General features: G+C 36.6%; 1 protein-coding gene across 2 annotated transcripts in view; it reads left to right on the top strand.

Moving 5' to 3' along the window:
- LOC127411561 (endoribonuclease Dicer-like) overlaps positions 1–13,637 on the top strand; it is a 52,857-nt gene that overhangs the window by 9,067 nt on the left and 30,153 nt on the right. The window contains exons 3-10 of one of the 2 annotated variants that reach the window (XM_051647246.1): positions 263–369; positions 3,393–3,581; positions 4,994–5,147; positions 5,264–5,391; positions 5,539–5,673; positions 7,423–7,583; positions 9,907–10,075; positions 10,201–10,673. In XM_051647246.1, the coding sequence (XP_051503206.1) occupies positions 3,468–3,581; positions 4,994–5,147; positions 5,264–5,391; positions 5,539–5,673; positions 7,423–7,583; positions 9,907–10,075; positions 10,201–10,673 (1,334 nt within the window). In that variant the 5' untranslated portion in view covers positions 263–369; positions 3,393–3,467. Of the gene's footprint in view, positions 1–262; positions 370–3,392; positions 3,582–4,993; positions 5,148–5,263; positions 5,392–5,538; positions 5,674–7,422; positions 7,584–9,906; positions 10,076–10,200; positions 10,674–11,677; positions 12,019–13,637 lie in introns of those variants that run through there. The other variant, XM_051647247.1, reaches the window with a different exon arrangement.

Raw genomic sequence — 13,637 nt, 5'->3', positions numbered from 1 at the left:
ATTTTTAATGTATATAGCTGTTATTTCTATTCCTTTTCTCATTTTCTATGATTAAGTTGTATTATATCTCAAAGTTTTAGTTAGGATGTTCTCGATTTTGCTGTTACATTCGTGCTTACATTCCATAATTTCAAAGACTGATAGATATTACAGTGCGACGCTCAGAGTAATCTGAACATTTTCAGACCTGTTTACTCCAAACATCTTTATTTCTGTTTTACAGTTTGTGAGTGTTCTCTGTTGTGTCTGTTTTTCCATCTAGCAGAGGAACTCGAGGGGGAAAAGAATGAGCTGATTTGAAGAGCACTGATAATGACGACCAGAATAAATGCGGCCTGGTTACACAGCATAGCAGGGAACGTACATGCTGTGAGTAGTAGGGCTGAGTATTGATACAGGTTTCACGATTAGATTTCAATTCATGCTTTCAATTCCGATTTCGATTTGATATAGATTGATGGTAATGTCCCTTTTGCTTACATATAAAAGAAATTCTCTCCCACACTGTAAAATATAATTTGTTTACTTTAGTTTTTGTCAAGGCAATCAGTTTGCATGCTTTTTCTAAGTAAACATACTTATTTGGCTCAAATAAACTGAACATAATTTTTAAGTAACGTTAACTAGTTACAAGTAAGCTTAACTCATCTATGATTAAAGTATCTTTGTTTTGATTTAATTATTTAAATTGGGTTATAACATGTTTTATACAGTATAAGGGAAATTATGACTAGACACTAGGTTAGCCATATGGCACACTTGACTTTATTCAGTACTTCTTAGTGCACATAAATCTGCACTTTTGTAAAGTACGATTGAGTAAAGGAGAATGGCTTAACCTTAACAGGTTCCAAGTTCACCAGAGTTAACACTAATCACCCTCATGGTGACTTAACAAAAATCTCAATTATCAACCAGCTACAACAACACAACAACAATTGTCAAGAATTAAAACTAAATATAACAGTCTTTTATTTAAAAATATTTTACTACATAAGTTCCCTTGTTTTGACCAAACAAACATAATGTATTCAAGTGCAAGGGTTTATGGGTATTCCACACAGCTGAAATTTTGTACTTGGTAATTTTGAGTTAGTAGTACTCAAAGTCAAAATTTAAAGAACTTATGTATTTGAGTTATGATTCCAAAATGTGACATTTCAAGTAATGTTTAATTAGGACCACTTAAATGTTTTTATTAATGACAACTTTAGGATTTAGAGAGTAAAGTTAACATAATTAAATCTAGTAAGAATTGTAAAAACTTGAGACTAAGTTGAGTAAACTATTTTTTTATAATTTGAGAGAACTACAGTTGAAGTCAGAAATTTACATACACTTAGGTTGAAGTCATTAAAACTCATTTTTTAACCACTCCACAGATTTAATATTAGCAAACTATAGTTTTGGCAAGCCATTTAGGACATCTACTTTGTGCATGACATAAGTAATTTTTCCAACAATTGTTTACAGACAGATTGTTCCAGTGGGTCAGAAGTTTACATACATTAAGTTAACTGTGCCTTTAAGCAGCTTAGAAAATTACAGAAAATGATGTCAAGCCTTTAGACAGTTAGCCAATTAGCTTCTGATTGGAGGTGTACTGAATTGGAGGTGTACCTGTGGATGTATTTTAAGGCCTACCTTCAATCACATCATGGGAAAATCAAAAGAAATCAGCCAAGACCTCAGGAAAAAAATTGTGGACCTCCTCAAGTCTGGTTCATCCTTGGGAGCAACTTCCAAATGCCTGAAGGTAACACATTCATCTGTACAAACAATAGTACGCAAGTATAAACACCATGGGACCATGCAGCCATCATACCGCTCAGGAAGGAGATGCATTCTGTCTCCTAGTGATGAACGTGGTTTGGTGTGAAAAGTGCAAATCAACCCAGAACAACAGCAAAGGACCTTGTGAAGATGCTGGAGGAAACAGGTAGACAAGTATCTATATCCACAGTAAAACAAGTCCTATATCGACATAACCTGAAAGGCTGCTCAGCAAGGAATAAGCCACTGCTCCAAAACCGGCATAAAAAAGCTAGACTATAGTTTGCAAGTGCACATGGGAAAGAACTTACTTTTTGGAGAAATGTCCTCTGGTCCAATGAAAAATTTTTTTTTAATGAAAAACCACACATAACTCACCACACGTACCATCGAGAGCGAGAACCACATTATAGCAACCACGAGGAGGTTACCCCATGTGACTCTACCCTCCCTAGCAACCGGGCCAATTTGGTTGCTTAGGAGACCTGGCTGGAGTCACTCAGGACGCCCTGGATATGTACTCGCGACTCCAGGGGTGGTAGTCAGTGTCTTTACTAGCTGAGCTACCCAGGCACCCGACATTTCACATTCTTAAAATATAGTAGTGATAAAGTAGTGAAATAAAGTAGACAAGGAATGTTTTCTACGATTAAATGTCAGGAATTGTGAAAAACTGAGTTTAAATGTATTTGTCTAAGGTGTATGTAAACTTCTGACTTCAACTGTATTAGTATTTACTGTGCAGCTAACGCTGATAATATTAAGGGGAGCTTCTAACTAGGTACATTACAAAAATATTAATTTTACTAATTAAATTTGATTAGTTTTTCATAATTTGTCACATTTTGGCTTTTTAAAAACCTTTTTAAATCCATGTATTCAGTCAATAAATTCGATATTTTATATATTATTTTTGTTAACGTTTTTTATTGTTTAATTGCATAATTTGTACTGTTTACAAGTATTTACATTTAATTTAACACATGATGAAACTGGTACTGTTTTTAACAAAACGGGCATTTCTGTAAAGAGTGTCTGAAAATGAGCTCATGTTAACGAGAGATACTCGGATGACTATACATCATCTGTGCTATGCATGATTAACTATTCATTTTTTTTTGTTTTTGATCATCTGACTGTAGAGAACAGACAGGGTATTAAAAGAGACATTATTCAATGACAAATGGGTCATGTGGATCTCGTCTTTGGACACACATTACACGGAACATCTTTTAACACTCAACACAGTGAAACGATCTCACTGCTGAATACTTCACCATGATACTCAACTATACTATACTGTACAAATGTATACATTTTAGTCACATAGTGTGAAATTTGAGAGCAAATGTGAGTGATTTCCTCTCATTGTAGTGGAGTGTTGCGCTTAGAGTAAAAAAAAAATCCATCGAAAAATCTATATTCTATACCTCTAGTGAGTAGACCCATCATTAATCAGAAACCCACCTAATCCAGATGGCCCCTAAATAGACCTGAACCACATATTGCACAAATGCATTTATACCCTGGAGCTAATCAGTGTAAAATGCCACCTGTTTTACTAACATGTTGTTTGTGACTTCCACTAAACTGATTGATGTTACGTGGTCCCCTTACAGTGAGATTTCGAAGGCCATGATGCAATGAAATAAACACTGGATGACTGGAGGTCCCCTGCTTATCAGACTCTAAGCATGGCTGGACTACAGCTGGTGACCCCTGCCTCCTCACCCATGGGGCCCTTCTTTGGTCTCCCATGGCAGCAGGAAGCTATCCATGACAACATATATACACCAAGGAAATATCAGGCAAGTATTTTGAAATGGTTCTTGGGTTAGAAGATTACTTTTCAATCAAAGGCACTGGTGGAGGTGCAGCAGGCAATAATGCCCAGCTGGTTTAGACCGCTACCTGTGCAGCTGATTAGCTGTTCTTGCTAGCCAATTGCTTGTGTTTTGTTGTTGTTGTTTTTTTTTTTGTCTGTGTAGCTTTGTGTCTAATTAAAGGCATAGTTCACCAAAAATCACGAAAGTAGACATTATTTACTTGTCCTCTTGTCATTTCAAACCAGTTTGACTTGCTTTCTTCTGTGGACCACAAAAGGAGATGTTTTAAAAATGGTCATTGCTGCATGTTTCCATGCAATGAAAGAATGCAGTGAGTAGGGTATGTCAAGCTCCAAAAAGAAAAAGAAAAAAGCGCCATAAATGGACCATAACATTCATCCATATGACTTGTGCATTGTATAACAAGGCTTCTATAGCCATACGATAGACTTCTAAAGGAACAAACCAAAATGCAACGAATTGCTCGCGCCTCAATTGGACTTGTTTAACAAATAACACTCCGTCAGTTGTGATAAGACATGCCGCCATCTTTGATATCTCCTTTAGTCACTGTTACTATGATTACAGCTGTTGAGATTAAAGCTTGACTTTGGTTGTTCGTTTATAGAGACGGTATTCAGGCCACTACTGTAACTGTTGTATGCACAGGACATTTCATGACTCACACTTGTAAATAAATGCGGTTGTCAATTCCAAATGCTGACCGTGTGAACGTAGCCTATGAATCAAAATATTCTAAGTATTGCCACACTTGGCTTTGCTTTCAAAGCACCAATGCCATCATATAATCTTTCTCATCCAACACCTCAATGACACATCCCCAGCCCCCAAAGTGGATTCAGTTGTAACTGTGAGATTTAGTGAGAGATTCAGAAGGCAAATACAGAAAGGAAAATAAATTTGCAATATTCTAGAAGTGTTTTTAATGTTCCACTCGATTAGTGGATTAGGTGTACACATCTCTAGTTTGTATATACACATGTGTGAATGAGATTTGAAAGCTGTTGCTGACTTACATTTTTGTCTGTTCCTCACACAAAACTATTGCGTGGTTTGAGAGATTTGAATATAGTGCACGAGTTGTGTGGAATATTTTTATAGGGTTTTTTTGTTGTCCTTTTTGAAACTTGACAGCCCATGCTCCCCGTCCACTTTCGTTGTATGGAAAAGAGCTGCTCGAACATTCTGCCGAACATCTCATTTTGTGATTCATAGAAGAAAGAATTCATCCAGGTTTGAAACGGCATGAGCACAACTAAATTGATCATCGAATTTTCCTTTCGTTGAACTTCCTTTAAAACAAATATTTACATGTTACTTGTATGTTACATTTTACTGTTTGAATAATTTCACCCTATTTATTTTCCTACCAGGTTGAACTTCTTGAAGCAGCTCTTGAACACAATACTATAGTCTGCTTAAATACTGGCTCAGGGAAGACCTTTATCGCAGTACTCCTAATCAAAGAACTCTCCCACCAAATCCGTGGAGAGGAGGGGAAGAGGACAGTTTTCCTGGTGAATGCAGGTGAGGAACATACTTGTCTCAGATGTCTTACAATTTCAGCATGCTTTAATGAAACCAGTTGAAAACATGATTGTCTCTCTGAATGTTTTTGTTGGTTTGTCTTTTTCTGATCAAAGCATCATCTGTGGTTCAGCAAGCATCTACTGTAAGAACCCACTCCGATCTCCAGGTAGGCGACTACATGACAGAGGAGATGACATCATGGCCCGAGGAGATGTGGAACAGAGGGATGATGGAGAATCAGGTGTGATTATACACCCTTTTAACGTGCTGCTGAATTGATTAGAATCATTTCTATCGCTGAATGTCTCAGTTAGGTGTCATCGTGCAATCTCTCCTCTGTCATATTCTCTCATCCCATCTGTTTTTACCATAATTTCTTTTCTTTCAGGTTCTGGTGATGACGTGCCACATCTTCCTGCATGTGTTGAAGAATAGTGTCTTGCCACTATCAAAAATCAACCTGTTGGTTTTTGACGAATGCCACCTTGCAATCACGGACCATCCTTATCGGGAAATAATGAAGGTGAAATTGCAGTCCTTTACAGCTTTGAACGACGACTGTGAAATCGCATCTGTCACCGTAAAGGGAGGGATGATGATGGCCTCACCTAAATGTAATTTCACTGAAATGCTAAGAGGTGTCAATCCATTGGTCTGGTAATAATGGGCATGTATTTAGTCCTGGAGATTGAATATAGGAGGTCTGATAAGATATTGTTGCTGGCCTGAAACATTCTTACCTGGACGGTTTTATATAAAGGATAACAATCTTGACAAACACAAAAGCATAGTTCACCAAAACATGAAAATTCTGTCATTATTTGCTCACCCTTATGTTTTTCCAAACCAGTATTACTTTTTACTTCTTCCTTGGAACACAAAAGGAGATATTAGGCAGAATGTTAGCCCCATGGTTGTCACTCTGCCTAAAAAATGTTGTTCCACTCAAGACAAAGTCATACAGGTTTAGAACGGCATGAGGGCGAGTAAATGTTGGCAGAATTTTCATTATTGTGTGTACTCTCAATTCATATCCAGACATTAGCTGAATGCTAATTTTATATTTTCTGAGGAGAGAGTCTCCTCAAAAACTGAATTTCAAAATCCTTTTAGGCTCTTTCATAATGAGAAATTTATAAAAGTAATGCAGGACATGAGCCTGGCAGTTAAAGGGATAGTTCACCAAAAAATGAAAATTCTCATCATTTACTCACCCTCATGCCATCCCAGATGTGTATGACTTTCTTTCTTCTGCAGAACACAAAGATTTTTAGAAGAATATCTCTGCTCTGTAGGTCCATACAATGCTAGTGAATGGTGACCAAAAGTTTGAAGCTCAAAAAAGCACATAATGGCAACATATAATTAAGCCATATGACTCATGTGGATTAATCCATGTCTTCTGAAGCAATCCAATCAATTTGGGTGAGAACAGACCAAAATGTAATTTTTTTTCACTGTACATCTTACCATTGCAGACTGTAGATGCTGCTAGGAAGTGTAATTGAGCTTGAAATCATGATCGCCAAGGAGACTGCTGATGTGAAAAAGGAGTTATATTTTGGTCTGTTCTCACCCAAAACTGAAAGGATCGCTTCAGAAGACATGGATTAAACCACTGGAGTCATAGAGATTACTTTTATATGCTTTTTAGAGCTTCAAAAATTTGGTCCCCATTCACTTGAATTGAATGGACCAACAGAGCTGAGATATTTTTCTAAAAAATCTTTGTGTTCTGCAGAAGAAAGTCATACACCTCTGGGATGGCATGAGGGTGAGTAAATGATGAAAACATTTTCATTTTGGGGTGAACTATTCATTTAAGAGTGGGTATAGTGCCCTGAATTAAATTTTCATTCAGGGAGTCACAATTTGATTCCAAAACAATTTTCAATGCAGACATTATAAGGGTTTCAAATCCTTTGCAAATTATGGTGGCTTAATGCCAAATGCTGTGTGAAGCCATAATAAAATGTCTATTCTGACCCGCCAATAGAAATATTTTAAGTAGGTGTAATAAGCTAGTATAAGAGGTTTGTTCTGTAAAAAAAAGTTAATAGCGTACCAGAGCAACCTTAAATGTTCTTTTTCAATCAGTCTGCATCATTCTTTCTGTGGATTTGCATGAGAATGATCAAATTTCTAGTGTGTGAAGCGCTAGGTCCTGTGTAAATGGGTTTAGTTCCTTTAAACAGAGTTTGTGTCACAGAAAATTGGTTCGATGTTGCAAAATAAAGATAATTCAGCCTTTTGTCCTTGGCTGTCTTTGCAGATTTGTGAGGGTTGCCCTGGCTGTCCCCGCATTCTGGGTCTGACTGCTTCCATTTTAAATGGCAAATGTGACCCATGTGACCTGGAGGAAAAGATTCAGAACCTAGAGAAGATACTGCAGAGCAATGCAGAAACTGCCACTGATCTTGTGGTGCTGGATAGGTACATTTCTACTTTCCTGCATTTTTGTAGTGTTTCCATTAAAACGCTTTTTGTGACGTTTGCAACAGTGTTGAAATGAAGTGCATCTGTCCTTTAAAGGAATAGGTCAGCCACAACTTAAATACTGTCATAATTGACTCACCCTCAAGTCGTCTCGAACCCATATGACTTTCTTTCTTATTCAGAACACAAGGGAAAACATTTTAATGAATAATTCTGGTTTGTGTTTTCAGTACAAAGGCTGGTCATACACTGCAAAACTGAGTATTTATGTCTTGTTTTCCAGTAAAACATCTAAATATTCTTAAAACAAGATAAACTTGAAGCAAAATATATTTTGTCTGGTTTTCAGAGAAATCTGTCAAACTTTAGTTACATTTATGCTCATCACGTGAAAAAAAACTATTTGGGCACAACATGGACTACTTTTACGATACTTTAGGGTTTTTAAAGCTTTAAAGTGAGTCACTATCAGTTTTGGAACGACAAGAGGGGTATGTAAATTATTAGAGAATTTTTGGTGAAGTCTTTTCGAAAATAACTTTTCTATTAAGATGCTAAAGGAATGTTCCGGGTTCAATACAGTTTAAGCTCAGTTGACAGCATTTGTGGCATAATGTTGATAACCACAAAAATTAATTTTGACTCGTCCCTCCTTTAAAAAAAAAAAGAAGCAGAAATCGAGGTTACAGTGAGGCACTTACAATGGAATTGAATGGGGACAAAGAAGGTGAATTGTGGGCAATATTTGGAGGGTTTAACGGCAGAAATGTGAAGCTTATAATTTTATAAATGCACTTACATTAATTCTTCTGTTAAAACTTGTGTATTATTTGAGCTGTAGTTATTTAAATTGTAATTTTTACAGTCATTTTAGGGTTTGTTTACTTACATCGTCATGGTAATGAAGTTGTAAAATTGGCTCTAACTTTACACAGAAAAGGTTAGTAAGCGATTTTATCTCACTGAAGTCATGTTTACGCGCATATCCTTTATGACTTGTGGCTATACTTTTGAAACTGAGTATTTAAATGTTCAAAAATTGGCCCCCTTTTACCTCCATTGTAAGTGCCTCACTGTAACCTCGATTGTTGCTTTTTTAAAGAAAAGATTGAACGAGTCTAAATATATTTTTGTGGTAATGCACATTATGCCACAAATGCTGTCGATTGAGCTTAACTTGTATTGAACCCAGAACATTCCTTTTAAGATTTTCCTAGAGGTGTGAATCTTCACTGGCCTCACAATTCAATTACGATTCAAAGGGTAACGATTTGATTGCAAAACGATTCTCGATGCATCTTATCCTTCAATTTTTTTATCAATTCATACTCAGATTTAAAAAAAATAATAACATTCCTTTCAGCTTATAATTTAACAGCTGTTTTCAAAAATCAGAATGAGTCACAGTACATAAAACACTATTAAATTAACTGATTACATTAAAATAATTTTTTTGAGTAGTTATAGCATTGTTGATCATTGTTATTAAAAAAATGTTTGTTGTTGAAATAATCGATCCCTAGCCTATAATTAGAACCACAACTAGAGGTTGCTAATCCAGGATGGCTACATGAGATATCTGCTTCTGTGAGAGTGCAGATGTCAGCTTTTCCTTTCCTCGCCACATGTGATAGTAAAGTGACACAAATAGCGGAGTTGCTGCTTAAGAAATCAATCAAGCATCTTGCATGCGCACTGTTCTGACGACCGAGAGACCAGCAATGATGAACAGCCAAAGAATTAGATAGCGCAAGAGGAGAGAAAGGCATTGGGAAGCAAGAGACAAAAAAATAATTATAAAATAATAACATCCCCCACGTCTCCTGAAACCAATGTCTCAGCACTATTTTCAGCTGTTTTTTCCCTCTCTGTGAAAATCTGCGCAATAACGGGCAAGAGCCCGTCTTTCATGTTGTTTGTTGATGTGCTATCATGAATAAACTCTCCCGTTGCTGTGTATGTGATTTCGTGAATTCATTTTGGGATCATAGTTTCAGTCGGGGATGATGGTCATGTGGTTGATACACCCTGTCTGCGATCAATATGTGTATGTGCGCATTTCTAGCATCTCACTTTGTCTCTGGCGCGTACATAAGCGCCACTGCGCTGCAGCGGTTTAAGCTGAACTCAGAATTGATTCTGAATTTGAGAATAGATTTAGTTGTAAAAAGAATCGCAATGCATCAAAGAATCTTTTTTTTTTTTTTTTTTTTCTCCCACCCCTAGATTTCTATTAATATTTTCCCCTTAAGATAGCTTTTCCAAAGATGTTTAAGATTTTGCCTGTGGTTAAAGATCTTGCTGGTGTGTTTTTGTCCAGGTATGCGTCCCAACCTCGGGAGGTGGTGCTGGACTGTGGACTGTACCCAGATGAGAGTGGACTCTCTGATAGGCTTCTGGGCGAGCTGGATGAAGCCCTTCATTTTCTTAATGACTGCAACTTGTCTGCTCATCGAGAAGACAGAGATCCCACTTTCATCTCCAAACAGGTTCTCTTTACAGAATTTATAAATCAACAAAGTCCTTAAAAGGAACTCGCTCCTGCAGTTGTATGATCTCAAACTATTGATGTTTTTCTTTTATGCATGTTTTTTGTTTGTTGTGACTTCTGAAGGTGCTGAATGACTGTCGGGCCGTATTGACTGTGCTGGGCCCGTGGTGCGCCGATAAAGCTGCTGGAATCATGGTTCGGGAGCTGCAGAAATACATCAAACACGAACAGGAGGAGCTGAACCGCAAATTCCTGCTCTTCACAGACACCATTCTTAGAAAAATCCATGCCTTGTGCGAGGTGCATTTTTCTCCGGCCTCTCTGGACCTGAAGTTTGTCACTCCCAAGGTCATCAGACTTCTGGAGATTCTCCACGAGTACAAACCTTTCGAACGGCAGCAGTTTGAGAGCGTGGAGTGGTACAACAATCGCAATCAGGACAATTATGTTTCATGGAGCGATTCTGAGGACGATGATGAGGATGAAGAGGCAGAGGCAAAGGAGAAACCTGAGGCTAATTTTCCTTCACCTTTCACCAACATCCTCTGTGGAATTATCTTTGTGGAAAGACGATATACAGCGGTTGTTCTAAACAGGTTTGTTTGCAATGTCTTTCTTTTAAAGCACAATTTGCAGCAACAATGACTTGGAAGAATGGTGCTGCTTGGGTATCTAGCAGTGAGTTTAGCATTGTGCTTTTCTAAACAATTTACAACAAACCTCTAACTATACATATTAAACCTTGATGCAGAACTTATTCTGCATCATTTGTACTATGAACATGAATGATACCTCAAATGGCTTTTTGAGAAGAGGTGTGCTTTCACTTTTCTAAGTGATGAGACTTGCAATTTTATTGGCATACAATAAAAAGGGCAAAAAAAATCCCATATGCTTCAAGTCCCATATAATCCAGGTCATATCTAATAGAAATTGACTTATTTTTTATTTATTTTTTATTTTAAGATTATTCGGTACTGGTCAGGGACTAAAAATGGTTCAAGGACCGAAAACCGATAAAAGAACCGAAAAAAATATTTTTTTGCAGAACATAACCAAAAATGGGAACAGTGATTTTCAATTGTTCTGGAGTGAAAACTTCATTTTTAAATGCTGTTAACAGGTTATAACCAGTTAATTTATTTCTGATATTTTTTTGAATATGAAGCCAAAGGTTTTTTCACGGTACATTTTTGGAACTACACCACTTCATGTTGCCCGAAATAGTTAAAAGTTCTTTGATCCTGAAGGAAACTGCTGCATCTTACATTTCTTTGCCTAATTGCCCATTGTGGATGTTGCATTCTGTGAATGAAGACCTTTTTGATAACTATGTATAATTACTACATATACGTGCACGGCTAATCCAGATACAAGGAAAACTTTATTAGAGTTAAAAATTGCATTTCTCAGTTGTTTCCAAGTCTTTTCTGAATTACTGGTAGATATGATGCTTTAATACAGATTTCATGCTGCCAGGTTTTGACTGAGAATCAGACATGTAATTAAAATGATACTTAACTGTTAATTAACTGTATGCTTGTTTTCTATGCTGATAAATGCTTAAAAAATCCACCAAACAGGAAAAAATATTATTTTCTTATTTCTCTTATTTTGGTGAGACAAGTGACTAATTTTGGGCTTGTTTTTCCAGACCAGGTTGCTTGTTTTTCTTGTGAGATGTGGCAACACCGCCATTGGTATTTTACTCACCCCTTAGCACAGACAACTGTCATTTTAAAAATTAGGTTATTAACCATTCTTTTTTGTTCTAACCGGTTACCATTTGGAGAGGAGTTATACAACTGATCACAGTGTATAATCAGGACAAAAATTACTTAACCTACTTCAAAGAATTCTCCTCAAAAAATCCTCCACGTGCAGCAATGACAGCTTTGCAGATCCTTGGCATTCCAGCTGTCAGTTTGTCCAGATACTCAAGTGACATTTCACCCCACGCTTCCTGTAGCACTTGCCATAGATGTGGCTGTCTTGTCGGGCACTTCTCACGCATCTTACAGTCTAGCTGATCCCACAAAAGCTCAATGGGGTTAAGATCCATAACACTCTTTTCCAATTATCTGTTGTCCAATGTCTGTGTTTCTTTGCCCACTCTAACCTTTTCTTTTTGTTTTTCTGTTTCAAAAGTGGATTTTTCTTTGAAATTCTTCCCATAAGGCCTGCACCCCTGAGTCTTCTCTTTACTGTTGTACATGAAACTGCTGTTGAGCAGGTAGCATTCAATGAAGTTGTCAGCTGAGAACATGTGAGGCGTCTGTTTCTCAAACTAGAGACTCTGATGTACTTATCCTCTTGTTTAGTTGTACATCTGGCCTTCCACATCTCTTTCTGTCCTTGTTAGAGTCAGTTGTCCTTTGTCTTTGAAGACTGTAGTGTACACCTTTGTATGAAATCTTCAGTTTTTTGGCAATTTCAAGCATTGTATAGCTTTCATTCCTCAAAACATTGATTGACTGACGAGTTTCTAGAAAGCTGTTTCTTTTTTGCCATTTTTGACCTAATATTGACCTTAAGACATTCCAGTCTATTGCATACTGTAGCAATTCAAAAACGAACACAAAGACAAAGTTAAGGTTCATTTAATGAACCAAATAGCTTTCAGTTGTGTTTGATATAATGGCAAGTGATTTTCTAGTACCAAATTTGCAATTTAGCATGATCACTCAAAGATAAGGTGTTGGAGTGATGGCAGCTGGAAATAGGGCCTGTATGGATTTGATGAAAAATGACTTTCTTTTCAAATAGTGATGGTGCTGTTTTTTACATCAGTAATGTCCTGACTATACTTTGTGATCAGTTGAATGCCACTTTGGTGAATTAAGGTACCAGTTTCCTTCTGAAACAGCAAAATCTGTACATTATTCCAAACTTTTGGCCGCCTGTGTATGTGTGTAATAAATATATATATTTATTTTTATTTTTTATTTTTTAGTCCTCACTTCAATGCATTTTTTTTTTTTTTAACCGTATTTTGTTGTTTTGATTAGATAATCAAGTATTCTAGATTTCAGTGTGGGCATGCAAAGAAAAATTTGACTATATGGAGACGTGCCCCGTCTGCACAAACTTCATGTCTTCAACTATGTCTTGTGAATAACTTCTCTCTCTCTCTCTCTCTCTCTCTCTCTCTCTCTCTCTCTCTCTCTCTCTCTCTCTCTCTCTCTCTATATATATATATATATATATATATATATATATATATATATATATATATATACACACATACATACACATACACACACACACACACACACACACACACACTACCATTCAAAAGTTTGGGGTCACTTGCCTGAAATGTTTCTCATGATCTTAAAAACCTTTTGATCTGAAGGTGTATTCTTAAATGTTTGAAATTAGTATTGTAGACAAAAATATAATTGTGCCAACATATTAATTAATTTAATTACAAAACAAGAATTTTATTTAAAAAAAAAAAAGTTTTTGAAATTGATGATTTGGACCGAATAATTAAGAAAAGCAGCCACTAAGTACCCAGCATATAGATGGGAACTCCTTCAATACTGTTTAAAAAGCAC

This window comes from Myxocyprinus asiaticus, chromosome 20 (genome assembly GCF_019703515.2).
Source record: "Myxocyprinus asiaticus isolate MX2 ecotype Aquarium Trade chromosome 20, UBuf_Myxa_2, whole genome shotgun sequence".
NCBI lineage: Eukaryota > Metazoa > Chordata > Actinopteri > Cypriniformes > Catostomidae > Myxocyprinus > Myxocyprinus asiaticus.
This window is presented reverse-complemented; position numbering and strand designations above follow the sequence as displayed.